The sequence below is a fragment of the Gobius niger genome (assembly GCF_951799975.1).
Source record: "Gobius niger genome assembly, chromosome: 13".
NCBI classification, from domain to species: domain Eukaryota; kingdom Metazoa; phylum Chordata; class Actinopteri; order Gobiiformes; family Gobiidae; genus Gobius; species Gobius niger.
Genome location: NC_136864.1, coordinates 338,762 through 352,916, shown reverse-complemented (window position 1 = coordinate 352,916; position 14,155 = coordinate 338,762). Strand labels below are relative to the sequence as shown.

At 45.5% G+C, this 14,155-nt stretch overlaps 1 protein-coding gene across 1 annotated transcript in view; it reads right to left on the bottom strand.

Moving 5' to 3' along the window:
• tg (thyroglobulin) overlaps nt 1-11,727 on the bottom strand; it is a gene marked incomplete at both ends in the record, with an annotated part of 70,234 nt that extends 58,507 nt beyond the window's left edge. Inside the window, 10 exons of the mRNA XM_079569533.1 lie at nt 158-301; nt 697-803; nt 1,455-1,638; nt 1,779-1,934; nt 2,383-2,525; nt 2,618-2,702; nt 4,725-5,249; nt 8,575-8,724; nt 11,545-11,639; nt 11,699-11,727. Of these exons, the coding sequence (XP_079425659.1) occupies nt 158-301; nt 697-803; nt 1,455-1,638; nt 1,779-1,934; nt 2,383-2,525; nt 2,618-2,702; nt 4,725-5,249; nt 8,575-8,724; nt 11,545-11,639; nt 11,699-11,727 (1,618 nt within the window). The remainder of the gene's footprint in view (nt 1-157; nt 302-696; nt 804-1,454; nt 1,639-1,778; nt 1,935-2,382; nt 2,526-2,617; nt 2,703-4,724; nt 5,250-8,574; nt 8,725-11,544; nt 11,640-11,698) is intronic.
• Between the last annotated feature and the right edge of the window lie 2,428 nt (nt 11,728-14,155).

Here is a 14,155-nt window from a genome sequence, read left to right as displayed (position 1 = left end):
CAGGACACAGTGCTGCTCCTGCAGGAGGAGAACCTCACACAGGACACAGTGCTGCTGGAGGAGACCCTCACACAGGACACAGTGCTGCCCCCTGCTGGAGGAGACCCTCACACAGGACACAGTGCTGCCCCTGCAGGAGGAGAACCTCAACACTCACAGCTGAAGCTCCCGCTGAGGACCAGCCGGACGCCCAGGAGCCGCCTCTTCAACACTCTGTAGATGTTCGACTCGGAGAAGCTCGGTCCAGAGCGGACTCCGGTCAGAGCCGAGTCGTAGACCTGAGTCAGGAGCAGCTCCAGACCTGGACCAGGAGGAGCAGGAGGTCAGAACAAGGACCAGGAGCAGGAGGAGGTTAGGGTTAGTTATAAAACCCGATATATGAAATGAAAATGCAAAGACTCAAGGCAAAAGGACAGGTTTACGACTGTGAGGTGGAGATGTTCAGCTAAATATACCCAGAGGAGGCACAAGGTTAAAGGTCTGGAGAAGATTGAGAGGAGGGAAGGAGGAGGTTCAGGAGGTGCAGAAGGTTCAGGAGGAGGTAAAGGTTCAGGAGGAGGTAAAGGTTCAGGAGGTGAAGGTTCAGGAGGAGGTGAAGGATCAGGAGGTGGTGAAGGTTCAGGAGGTGGTAAAGGTTCAGGAGGTGGTGAAGGTTCAGGTGGAGGTGAAGGTTCAGGCGGTGCAGAAGGTCCTCACCCGTCTGCGGGAGCTCTCGGCCTCTGGAGTCTGAGCAGAAACAATACGCGGAAACCTGTGGGAAGGTGGTCCTGAAGCTGGAGAAGGTCTGGAACGCTTCAGGGAAACTGTGGAGGAAGGAGAGTCACATTAACCCTCAGACTCTGCCCTGTGGTCCAGGCTCCATCCTGCACCAGAGAGGGTGGATTCAGCCTGACAGAGGTGGGTCTCAGAGGGTTTCACTCCTGGAGCCTGAGGGAGGACCTCACTCCTCACCTGCTGACCCGGTGTAGGGAGGACCTCACCTGCTGACCCAGTGTAGGGAGGACCTCACTCCTCACTCCTCACCTGCTGACCCAGTGTAGGGAGGACCTCACTCCTCACCTGCTGACCCGGTGTAGGGAGGACCTCACTCCTCACTCCTCACCTGCTGACCCAGTGTAGGGAGGACCTCACTCCTCACCTGCTGACCCGGTGTAGGGAGGACCTCACTCCTCACTCCTCACCTGCTGACCCAGTGTAGGGAGGACCTCACTCCTCACTCCTCACCTGCTGACCCAGTGTAGGGAGGATCTCACTCCTCACCTGCTGACCCAGTGTAGGGAGGATCTCACTCCTCACTCCTCAGCTGCTGACCCAGTGTAGGGAGGACCTCACTCCTCACCTGCTGACCCAGTGTAGGGAGGACCTCACTCCTCACCTGCTGACCCGGTGTAGGGAGGACCTCACTCTTCACTCCTCACCTGCTGACCCGGTGTAGGGAGGACCTCACTCCTCACCTGCTGAAGGCCGACGTCAGGTCCAGGTCTCCTCCGTCTGTGGAGTTGATGAACTTGCACTGGACGGGGAGGAAGGAGCCGTCGTCTGCGCACTGCGGAGGGGCGGGGCCAGAGGGGGCGGGGCCAGAGGGGGCGGGGCCAGAGTGGAGCAGCCCACGGGAGACGACGTCACACGGACCAGGACCTGCAGCAAAGACACCATGAAGATAAGACCTCCACCACCAGACAGGTTTGGTGTCCACGTGTAGCAGGAAAGGCTGAAGGACAGAAGGACAGAAGGACAGAAGGACAGATGGACAGATGGACAGAGGAGGCGTGTCTTACAGGTCTCGGGCCGGCCTCTCTGCCTCGTCCCGTAGATCTCCATCCCGTCTGAGTCCACGCACCAGCACTGCCCCCTGCTGGACTCGCACTGCACCGTCTCAAAGAGTCCGGACGAAGAGCAGCTCAAAGACGTCTGGAGCTCACACCGGGACAGACCTGAGGAGACATGGAGACAAACCTCAGGGAGACATGGAGACAAACCTGAGGAGACACCAAGACAAACCTGAGGGAGACATGGAGACAAACCTGAGGAGACATCAAGACAAACCTGAGGAGACACTGGGACAAACCTGAGGAGACACTGGGACAAACCTGAGGAGACATGGAGACAAACCTCAGGGAGACATGGAGACAAACCTGAGGAGACACCAAGACAAACCTGAGGAGACATGGAGACAAACCTCAGGGAGACAACCAGACTCAGACAAAAGGAGACAAACAGGAGAGACCCAGGACAGGTCTGAGGGACAGAGAGAACCTCCTGAGGTTCCTCCACGCCTCACGTGGATCTGCTGCTGGTGGTGGATGACTGTGTTTGTGTCTCTAAAGAACCAAAGTTTAAACCTGAGGTGGAGGAACTGAAGGTTCTAAGGCAGTAACTCACAGTGAGGAGCAGAGTCTCGAGTTCGTGTCCCGTTCAGCTCCAGTCCCTCAGCGTCAACGCACCAGCACTCAACACCATCAACACCAGGAACAGCAGGAACAGCAGGAACAGCAGGAACACCAGGGACACCACACTGGACAGGACTGAAACAGACACAGGTCAAAGAGTCAAAGAGTGGAGATAAAAGGACAATTGGCCAAAATCTAATCCTCACTGCGTTGCTCGAGGGCAGTACCTGAAGTGTCCGTCGATGGTGCAGTGAAGACCAGGACTGGACTCTCTCCGACTCTCACAGGAACCGGCCTGGTCCAGCTGGTATCCTGCAGGAACACCAGGTCATTATGAACGTCCCAGAAGATCAGAAGATCCAAAGGAACGGACGAACCTCTGAACCAACCGAACCCTGACGTGTTCTGGGGACTGGGGACGGCGTGAGGACTCGTGTCTTTCAAACAGAACGTTAAAGAGGGGGTGTTCTGCTTTAAAGAGGGGGTGTTCTGCTTTAAAGAGGGGGTGTTCTGCTTTAAAGAGGGGGTGTTCTGCTTTAAAGAGGGGGTGTTCTGCTTTAAAGAGGGGGTGTTCTGCTTTAAAGAGGGGGTGTTCTGCTTTAAAGAGGGGGTGTTCTGCTTTAAAGAGGGCGTGTTCTGCTTTAAAGAGGGGGTGTTCTGCTTTAAAGAGGGGGTGTTCTGCTTTAAAGAGGGGGTGTTCTGCTTTTGTCAGTCCCACAGCACCAGTCTATATCACACTACAATGATGACAAACCTTCTGTTGGTCTGTAAATGCAGTAAATTAGAATAACTGCCTTGTATAAAATGTCTCTCTCAAAATGGCTGTAGTGAATGTCTTGAAATAGGCCTCTGTCTCTTTAAGAACCTCTGAGCCTTTAGACACGCCCCCTCCACACGCTGTCTGTGGCATCAGTGGGGAGGGGGTTCTGCTGAGGAGCAGTGGTCGGTTACTCGGCTGGTGACCAAAGCTCGGAGGCGTCTCCAGGAGGTGGGGGCGTTCCTAGGAGGACTCAGGCAAACCTATCCCTAAAATGGCCGCCGTCAGAGTTTTTACAGATTACTCAGAAATACGTGAATGTGCCAAGGCAACACTTCAGCCATGTTTTTAATGAGGGAGTGACAGAATAACAGGATGGAAAGCTTTTTGCAGAATACCCCCCCCTTTAATAATCAGAAACACCAGATTCATATTGGAACCTGTACCAGAAAGAGCTGCAGTCACACCTGTGATTCAGTCAGATTAATGACGTAGTAATTGTTTTAAACACACTTCGTCCTTACTAAGTGTTCTGCTGGGTCATTCTACAAACATCTGTAACAGCTGTACAAAGCTGCTGTGTTATGGATTTAAAAACTCTTTTGTGTGAAGTTTAAAACTGATGATTGTATCGTTAACTCTTAACCCCCGCCTGAACCGAGAGGATCTTTTTCCTCACGTCAGCACATTGTTTTTCCATCATTTTTTTGTTGGGGATTCAACTCATTTTTGTAACTTTTTTGTCATTTTTTTGTCAATTTTTGTAATTTTTTTGTCAAATTTTGTCACATTTCCATCATTGTTTTCGTCTCAGTTTTCTTGGTATTTTCACAGCTTTAATGAATGATGTCATTTAATGAATGACGAATGACAAAGGACAAGGAAACACATCGTGGGGGGGCAGCATAAAACACCAGAGATAAGAAAACATGCACAACCAAGGGAACAAAAGACGAATCATGACACAAAAAATGCACTGGTCTCCAACCCCGGCCAGGAACGTTCTAAAGACCTCCCATCACAGTGTCAGCCGCCGCTGCAGCCGCCATGTTTCCAGCTGGTTCGAAGGCAGATGTGGTTTTACTTTAGCATCAATCGAAGCTGAAAGAAGCTTGTTTTTACCACAGAGCTGATTTGTTTGTCAAATTTAAAAGAGCCGTCAATCATGACTCCAAGATTTCTTACATGGGAGCTGAAGGGAACACCCAGATCAAAGGTCTCAGTACAGCCGAACAAAACAAGTTCAGTTTTGCTCTCATTTAGGTTGAGGAAGTTTATCTTCAGCCAGTCTCTCGCTTCCTGGAGGCAGCTCTGTAAAGACTGCATAGAACTGCTTTCTGACTTAAGAGGAGTACATTTGGACGTCATCGGCAAAGCAATGAAAGGAAATGTGATATTTTGTAAAAATCGAGCCCAGCGGCAGCATATACAGGGAGAACAAAGCTGGGCCACGAACAGAGCCCTGGGGAACTCCGCAGGTTAGAGGGGCTTTTGTAGATGCTCACGGAGAACTGTCGTCCTATGAACCACTGGTCTTCCCTGAGGGGCGGAGTCTTACCTGAGGGGCGGAGTCTTACCTGAGGGGCGGGCCCACAGGGGGGCGGCGCAGAGCAGGATCCAGGTGAGGGCCGGTATCAGGGCCCGTGTGGGGGCCCGTGTCGGGGCCCGTGTGGGGGCCAGGGTGGGTCTGCGCTCCATGGCTGAGTCTGAGTCTGAGTCTGAGACCGGACTCTTTATAAAGACTCGAAACGCTGAGTCACCCTGAGTCCACAGGTCCCAGAGCGGAACCGAGGGCCGAGCGCCGCGCTGGGATTGGACGAGCTCGAGGGCCCTCCACGCCGCGCTGTGATTGGACGAGCTCGAGGGCCCTCCACGCCGCGCTGTGATTGGACGAGCTCGAGGGCCCTCCACGCCGCGCTGGGATTGGACGAGCTCGAGGGCCCTCCACGCCGCGCTGGGATTGGACGAGCTCGAGGGCCCTCCACGCCGCGCTGGGATTGGACGAGCTCGAGGGCCCTCCACGCCGCGCTGGGATTGGACGAGCTCGAGGGCCCTCCACGCCGCGCTGGGATTGGACGAGCTCGAGGGCCCTCCACGCCGCGCTGTGATTGGAGGAGAAAGTGCAGACTCAGGAGTTTCCTGTTGGTTTAAGGAGAATGTTTTGACGACTGGACGTGGCTCACGGGTCACAGATCAACAGAACATTAGAGTCTGCGTCACTAAGACTCTCAGGTCGACTAAAGTCAGGCTCATAAACTCGTCTCACAGTCTCTGCTCTTTAATCCTGTTCATGTGGAAACATCAGTTCATCAATAGTTTCAACAACATTAAAGAGTTGATCTTGTCTAAAGTTTGAGCTGATGCTAAAGGTTACGTGTGTTTCATAATGTCTTTCATTGTCCTGGGGCTCAGGTGTTCGTCCTGAGCCTGAGCTGCAGGTCTTTGGAGGAACTGCCTTCAGTTCCCTCTGATCCTCAGAAACGCGTCCTGGGTTTGTCCCTGTTTCAGAGCGTGATTAAAGGGACTATACGGAGTTTAGAAATGCTAAAATCATCTATGTCCCTCCCCCACATGTTCCTCATGTGTAGACTGAGCTCAGACCTGTTCACCACATCTGCCTCTGAAATCCTGCACTCAGAAAGTTTTACTTCGGGTCTGAAGTGCCGTCATGCATGAGCTTAATATAGAAGCTGAAGTTACACGTATGACCTGAGGCGGCAGCAGTGAGTATAACATGACCAACCTGCATCTAGTCCCTTTAAGACTTTATTTGTTAGACAAAGGTAAACGCGTACTTTCAGAATACTTCTGAGCACTTTAAAGTATACTTGAAGTAAAGTCCATATATTTAAGTAAACCTGTAGTGGAACATGAGGTACTTGAAGTAAAGTCCATATATTTCAGTAAACCTGTAGTAGAACATGAGGTACTTGAAGTAAAGTCCATATATTTAAGTAAACCTGTAGTGGAACATGAGGTACTTGAAGTAAAGTCCATATATTTCAGTAAACCTGTAGTAGAACATGAGGTACTTGAAGTAAAGGTCATATATTTAAGTAAACCTGTAGTAGAACATGAGGTACTTGAAGTAAAGTCCATATATTTAAGTAAACCTGTAGTAGAACATGAGGTACTTGAAGTAAAGTCCATATATTTAAGTAAACCTGTAGTAGAACATGAGGTACTTGAAGTAAAGTCCATATATTTAAGTAAACCTGTAGTAGAACATGAGGTACTTGAAGTAAAGTCCATATATTTAAGTAAACCTGTAGTGGAACACTCTGTGCTCAGACTCATGAACACTACATAACTGTGGTGTTATATTTGAGTCCGTCTGATTTTCTGACTTTATGTTTGACGTTGCTCACACAGTAAAGTTCTGCAGCTCCAGGATCAGAACCATAATATTAATGCTTTGGTTTGAGCGCTTTCTCTTCATTCACTCCAGCCACTCCAGCCACAGCTGCCCTGAGGCAGCCTGACAGAGGCGAGGCTGTCCATCTGCGCCATCGGCCCCGCCCACCACCAATGCTGCGATTAACCTGTAACAAAATAATGACACAAATGTATTTCTTTCTTCAGTAATGAAGGAATATAACACACGACTGACACAAACACACTCATGAGGCCCGAGCGGCTGGCAGGGCTCGGGCCTCATGAGTGAGTCAAACAGAGGTGATCCAGCTGTTTTAACCACAGGCCCATATCAAAGTGAAACTCAGAGAGTCCCTGTGCTCTGATGGACTTCTCTCTAAACTGCAGTTAAAAGTGACTGTTTGGTTTGACTTAAAGGTGATGGTTTATTTGATCAGCAGAGGGCGCTCTAACACGTACACTGTGATTACCTGCTTTGATGAGCACCACCTATATGCCGCGGCACACCAGTGCGCTGTCAGATAATGTCTGTGCTCCGGAACATTATCCAGTTTCACCTTGATGACCTAAAAACTTTTTTTTTTTTAACAAATAATTTATTATCCGTGAATGAAGCGCCGCTGTGGAGTCTCAGTGATCGGCCGAGTCACCATGTAATACTCTTCCATAGCAGGAGGTGGCAGTAGGGAGCTCATTTCTTTGATATATATATATATTTTTTTATATATATATATATATAATATATATATATATATATATATATATATATAATATATATATATATATATATATATATATATATATATATATATATATATTTATATTTATATTTCTTCTTTTAATAAATTCCAATATTATGCATTTTTTGCTCATGTTAAAATGCTCTGTTGAGTAAATGCTTATGTTCATGAATGCATTTCACATTATTTCTATTTAGTTCATTAGTTTTATTAATTTCATACAATCACAGTGAAGCGCCTTTACAGTGTGAATGAAAAGGAGCAGAGAACATCCAATATTATAACTATGATTTAAATGTTTGCAGTTTTAGTGCAGGGAAAACAAAATACATTCAGACCTTTAGACTTAAAGTTTGAGAAACTCTGATTTAAATTCAAATCAACAACGTAATATTCCACAAATATTCTATTACAATATGTCTTTCACAACAAACATAAACTATTAAAAGACCTGCAGATACTCAGAGGAGACTTCCATCTGATCAGACTTTTACATCAATTAAATCAAAGGAAAAGAAAATCATCTTTTAAAATAACAGACATAATTAAGAGACTTTGCTGAGCTGACATGACGCCTGAGTAAAAACTGGAATAAAACAACTTTAATGTCTGACCGTTTTCTGACCGTGCAGCAGTTTATATATTTACAGCCCTGAGCAGGAAGTTTAAAACACACACCAGCGCTTTAACAACTCTCCTGTTGGTTTTTTGGATGTTGGACATATAAACATGGATTTATGATGTGGGTGTTCTGGTGATGTGCTGGGCTGTTTGTGACTTTGTCCCCAAATAAAATTAGATCAGATTATAAAATGTAGGACATCAAAATGTCCGCATTGGCAGCGCAAAGACAAGACAATAAAATGTTAAATATCTAATCTTAAATACTCGTCGGACTCTGAGTGACCGGGTTTTATGGCATGTTTTATGACAGCAATGAATGATTTACATTTATTTGTCACGCAAAAGTTATAAGTATTTTATTATTATTTAACTGAAGCACAGAACAAACACCATGACTGAATGATGTAAAATGGACATAATAAACTCACATATGATCCTGATACAGAACATTCTTCTGACATCACAGATTTAACCAGAGTGACTGTGTAGTGAAGTGGTGCTTTGTGAGTTGAGATGAACACTTCCAGTACAGTTAAACATCACTAATTATCTTGTATTTAATGTAAAGGTGATTCTGACTAACCCAGCTGACGCTTCAGAACTGTAGTAGCAAATGATCTGATAGCTTCAGTGAACTGCTTCTTGATTGTTGAGTCATTCATCACTTGTTTGATCAGATGGGTTGTACTATCCCAGACCACGCCCTTCAGAACAGTCGCCATTACATGTTGGCACAGTGTCTTCTTCTGATCTCGGGTCATCTCTGCCAGCACCTTATGAAGCGGTTCAAACTTTCCCTCGGTCATCCACCAGCCCACCAGGCCACCAACTGCTCCACCTGGTAACAAGCACACTCCAGTCAGTCTGGACCAGCAGACCTGCTGAGAGCCTCCATCAGTATTATGTCTATTTAACTGTTACAGCAAAGAGGTTTTAGACGGAAGAGTTTCAAATGCTATGGGTGTCACAAGCACAACGCCATATATTACAATACAAAACAAATAATGATTAAAGTTTATCATTTAGGACAGTTGAATCTCACCAACAGCAGCTCCTATTGGTCCACCCAGTAAACCTCCAACACCAGTGCAGGTTCCTCCAATATAGAAGGCTGTCCTGCTATTTGTTAGTGTTGCCTTCAACTTTTCACTCTCTGATACTTCACAACACGCCTTTATAACATCGTCCATTAATTTGAGACCTGAGAGACAAAGAAGGATTAGATGCAGAGTTCAATGTGGAACATGGATTCTTTCATTCTCATGACTCTGCACTCGACTCACTCTTACAGGAACAGGCCGGAGTTCTTCCACACTGAGATGTTCTCACCTGAGATTAGACGAGTTGATCCGTACCTGTGTGGTCTTTGTGCTCGTGGAAGAGCTCGGTCACTTATAACTTCACCCCTGTTTGGAGTTGCTAGCTGCTGGAAATGCTAGCAACATCTTTGGTCGTCTTGTGTGACTGAGCGCACACACAAACACCAGACAGGTACACATCAACTCGTCTAAGCTCAGGTAAGAACAGAGCTCAGTGTGGAAGATCGGTTCCTGTTCCTTGTTCCATCTGTGCACAGTAGAGGCAGTTCCTCTGAAGCACCAGCAGAGGGTGCTTGGATCTGTGCGTGAGGGAAAGCATGGGTGTAGGGTTGTGTGGGGACCATGGGGACACATGTCCACACCGATATTTAAGGATGGCAAGGTTGTCCCCACCAACTTCACGTGGAGATCATCACATTGTGCGATCGTTCACAAACACGTTACTCAGATGTGGTGCTTGGAGGACGATCGGCTTCACAACAGCCTTTGTTTTGTGTTCATTGGTCAAATATTCAGTTGTAACAGAGTTTCTGTCTGTGTGTGGAGCCTTATTACATGATCATCTCATCAAACCGAATCATGTATAGAAGACAGACATGTGCTCCAACATAAAGTAACAAGCTGCCAATATAATAATAACGTATTATGTTACTTACACTGCGTTCCAAATTATTATGCAAATGACATTTTTCTAAGATTTTCTAAATTGTCAACTCAAATGAGAGTCAGCATCATTTTCAAGTCTTTAACTGGAAGAGGATCATTTAAATGTGGTGGAAAAAATGTCCTAGTGATAACGGTATTTTTTTCAAAAATAAATATAGTAAAAACCTCAAAATCCACTGTTCCAAGTTATTATGCAACTCATCATTTCAATACATTTTAAAGCTTGTAATTAACTGAAAATGGTCATTTGTTGTATTTGCAGCATTAGGAGGTCATATTTACTGAAATCAAAAGCTATTTTAATCAAAAAAATATTAACAGGTCAAGTTATATTTTACCATAGGAGCCCTTGTATAATAGCAGCTTCAAAATTCTTAAATCCATTAAAATTGTAAGTTTTTGGACAGTTTCTGCTTGGATTTCTTTGCAGGATGTTAGAAAAGCCTCCCAGAGCTGCTGTTTGGATGAAAACTGCCTCCCACCCTCATAGACGTTTTTTTTGTTGAGGCTCCAAATGTTCTCAATAGGGTTGAAGTCAGGGGAGGAGGGGGTCCACATCATGAGTTTCTCTCCTTTTATGCCCATAGCAGCCAGTGATGCAGAGGTTTTCTTTACAGTATGACATGGTGCGTTGTCATGATGAAGAGGATCTTGTTCAGGAAAACACGGCTCTTCTTTTTGTAGCATAGAAGACAGTGGTCAGTCAGAAACTCCACATATTTTTCAAAGGTCATTTTCACACCGTCAGGGAGCCTAAAAGGGCCTAATGGAGCCGACCAGCTCTCTCCTCATGATTCTGGCCCAAAACATGACTCCGCCCCCTCCTTACTGACGTCACAGCCTTGTTGGGACATTGTGGTCATTCACCTCCATCCATCTGACCATCCAGGGTCACACGGCCTCATCAGTGAACACGACTGTTTGAAAATGAGTCTCATGTATTTCTGAGCCACTGCAGCCGTTTCTGTTTCAGCTTCAATGAACCGTTTAGGGGAGGCCGGATAGAAGGTTTATGCACAACTGCAGCCTCTGGAGGGTCCGACACCTTGATGTTCAGAGACTCCAGAGGCACCAGCAGCTTCAAATACCTGTCTGCTGCTTTGTAGCATCTGTTCTCCTAATCTGATGTGTTTGTCTGGCAGAAACGTCCATATTGTGCCTTTATCTGCACAAAACGGAGTGTGCTCTGAATCATCCACAAATCTCTTATCAGTACGATGATTACACTTAATCTTTCATGAAATATCGAAGGTTTTCATACCTAGACCAAGACATTCAACTATTTCACGCTTTTCATCAGCAGAGAGATCCTTTTTCTTTCCCATATTGCTTGAAAATGATGATCTGCATAATAAAGTGGAACACCCTTTTTCAGTAGTTTTTCCTTTAACTGGGCTTAACCTGAAAACTAATCATCCCAGGTCTCTGAGATTCATGTCAGTGATTCATAGAGCCCCAAGACACGATACCATCCATGAGTTTCATTATTATTGTTTTTTTTTTTACCTTTTTGACACAAAATCCAATTTGCGTAATAATTTGGAACGCAGTGTACATTGTCGGCCAGAAAATCAGCTTCATGTTTTTGGCCATGATTATGTTAATATGATAAAATAAAAATGCTTATTCTTTAGATAAGGCAGATAAGTTCATCCTGAGCAAACTTTTCTTACCTTGCATGTTGACTTGGAGCGGTGTGGACCTGGTTTTTGGGACGGGCTTCGGCTGCTTTTTGGTCATGGGAGACTTGGGCTGCTTTGCCTTGTCACTGAAACATAGAGCTTGATGTAACCCAGGTGATAAAACCTGTGCCCAGCCTGTTCCTACCGTTCCCATTCACTATTGTTTTTCCCCATGCCGGTAACCAATCACTGCGAGCGCAGTGATTGGTTACCGGCATCAACAAACGACATCAACAAACGCACGCGCTTCATGTCAGATAAGTCAGTGCAATAGCCGCACATTAAGGGCTGACTTTACTCCACAGAATAAGCATAAAAACACTACACTCACTGTGCACTCGATCTTCTGGGTCAGTCCTCAGCTTCAGATGGAAAAACTTTATAATCCACAAACACAGGCCTGTCTTCACCTGCCCCGCGCCCATCGCCGTTTGTTTCACATGTCTAAAGTTGTAAATAAGCCTTAACTTATCTGTAGTGAGTATTTGTCAACAAAAACTTAAACTTAAACTGCGACATAAGAAAACTTCAAATAAACACTTCAGACGCACCCTGGGTTTTTGGTTTACGCAGCGTTCAAAAGAGAGCAATGTCCAAACAAACTTAAAGTTTCAAAAAGAGGGTTTATTTTCCAGATTTGGACGGCAAACAGCAAGATTTCATGTAAGGCCGACTTGCTGCCTCTCCGACGTGACTGGTAAAAAACCATTAGCCCACCCAGGTGCGTGTTGGACAATGTGCGCTACTCCCCTATATCCCCTAGGGGCGCAATAAAAGACTAACCAAGTAAAATAAAACAAAAAGTAAGCAAATTAGACTTAACTTAGCATATTGAAAACTACATAACAAAAAAGAAAACATACTTATGTGCAACTAATAAACAAAAAGTGACATTTTAGCTTTAAATCAAAAAACTGACAAATAGCTCCTACACTTCTCCATGGTGTAGCTGCTGTAACCACGTGCTGTTGTTTTGGTCAGTGGAGGCAGCGTGAGAGATGCATTCAGGGACCGTGAGAAGTGCGGGAAAGGCGCACTTCTCACGGTCCCTGAATGCATCTCTCACGCTGCCTCGCACAACAACAACAACAATGCGTGGTTACAGTCGCCACACCAGGGATAATAAGGCTTATTTACAACTTTTGACATGTGAAACAAGCGGCGATGGGCGCGGGGCAGGTGAAGACAGGCCGGATTATGCAAAAGAAGTTTTTCCAAATGGCGCTAATGACGACACGACGAGAGAGAATCATTGGATAAAGACGTGAAGTTCTTCGACGGATCCCCAGAAGATCGAGTGCACAGTGAGTGTAGTGTTTTTATGCTTATTCTGTGGAGTAAAGTCTGGCTGAATGCCATGTTGCACTAACTCATTGCGCGTGCGTTTGTTGTTATGTGTTTGACTTGATAGATCCAGTCTGCGTTTGTCCGTGTTACGCAGTGACTGGAGCCAATAACTGTATCAATGTTGAGCATGAACACAGTGATTCTGCGGTACTAATGCTCTCATTATCAAAATAGAATGAACAAATGAAATGAAAATAAAAAATGATTTAGTTTGCGGGACAGCAGTTTATCGTCCCACCCGCCCGCTCCCGCACTCTGCCGTCCCGCCCCCCTCCCGCGCCCGCAATGAGCTTTAAAAATGTGTCCCGCGCCGCACTGTTTTGCGTTGAGTCCCGCGGGAGTGCAGGGCTCTAGTTTGCGGACTCTGGATTATGATCAATGTACGGTTGTATTGTATTGTGCATTTTGTTGGTCATTTGATTTGAATTGTACTCACTATTAGATATCGATTTAAGCGCTTATTTGTTGAATGGCCATTCACAGAATCTATACTATTGGTCACTGTATATATTTTGCACTTTTGTTTATAATTACTACTTTTCTTTAAATACATGGTACCTCTTAACCGTACTCGTGCCTCTTGTCCACTCCCTCCTAGAGCCGAATTAGATCTTCTGGTCACTAGCCTATGTTGACATTTCCTTTTGTATTCCTGTGTTCCGTAGTAACATAGCCTACTCGCAGGTACTAGGTACGTACTCTATAAAATCTATAACATTGTTATTACACAGGTGCTACATTGATGACTTGCATTGTCAAATTTATACTTTAGTCGTTTTAAGACAAAGGATAAAGAGCTAATATCATCATTTACTTATTACTTATCTTGTTAACTTATATTATGGGCCAGAAAATCACCTTTGCACGATTTGCTCAACAGTGTCTTTACATTCTTGGCCATGATGTTGATGGATCAAGTATTTGTGTGATAATAATGTGCTTGCTCTTCAGATAAGGCACAGTTCACTTGACTTACTTTGGTTCGTGACTTGCTTCAGTGTGGAAGGCTCGAACGCCGTAGCTGCAGCTCTGAACATGTCAGGGTCACGCCTTGCTGACCCTGTGTATGAAATGCATGGTATAAATAAACATGCCTTGTCACCTGAAACATAAAGCTTCATAACTTGAATTGTCCAATTTCTACTTTAGTCATTTTAAGGCACAGCAAAAACAGCCAAAATAAATGAATAAGAATCATTATGTCTCACAGACTATGAACAAATAAAATAATGAATCCCCAAAATACTTCCAGTGG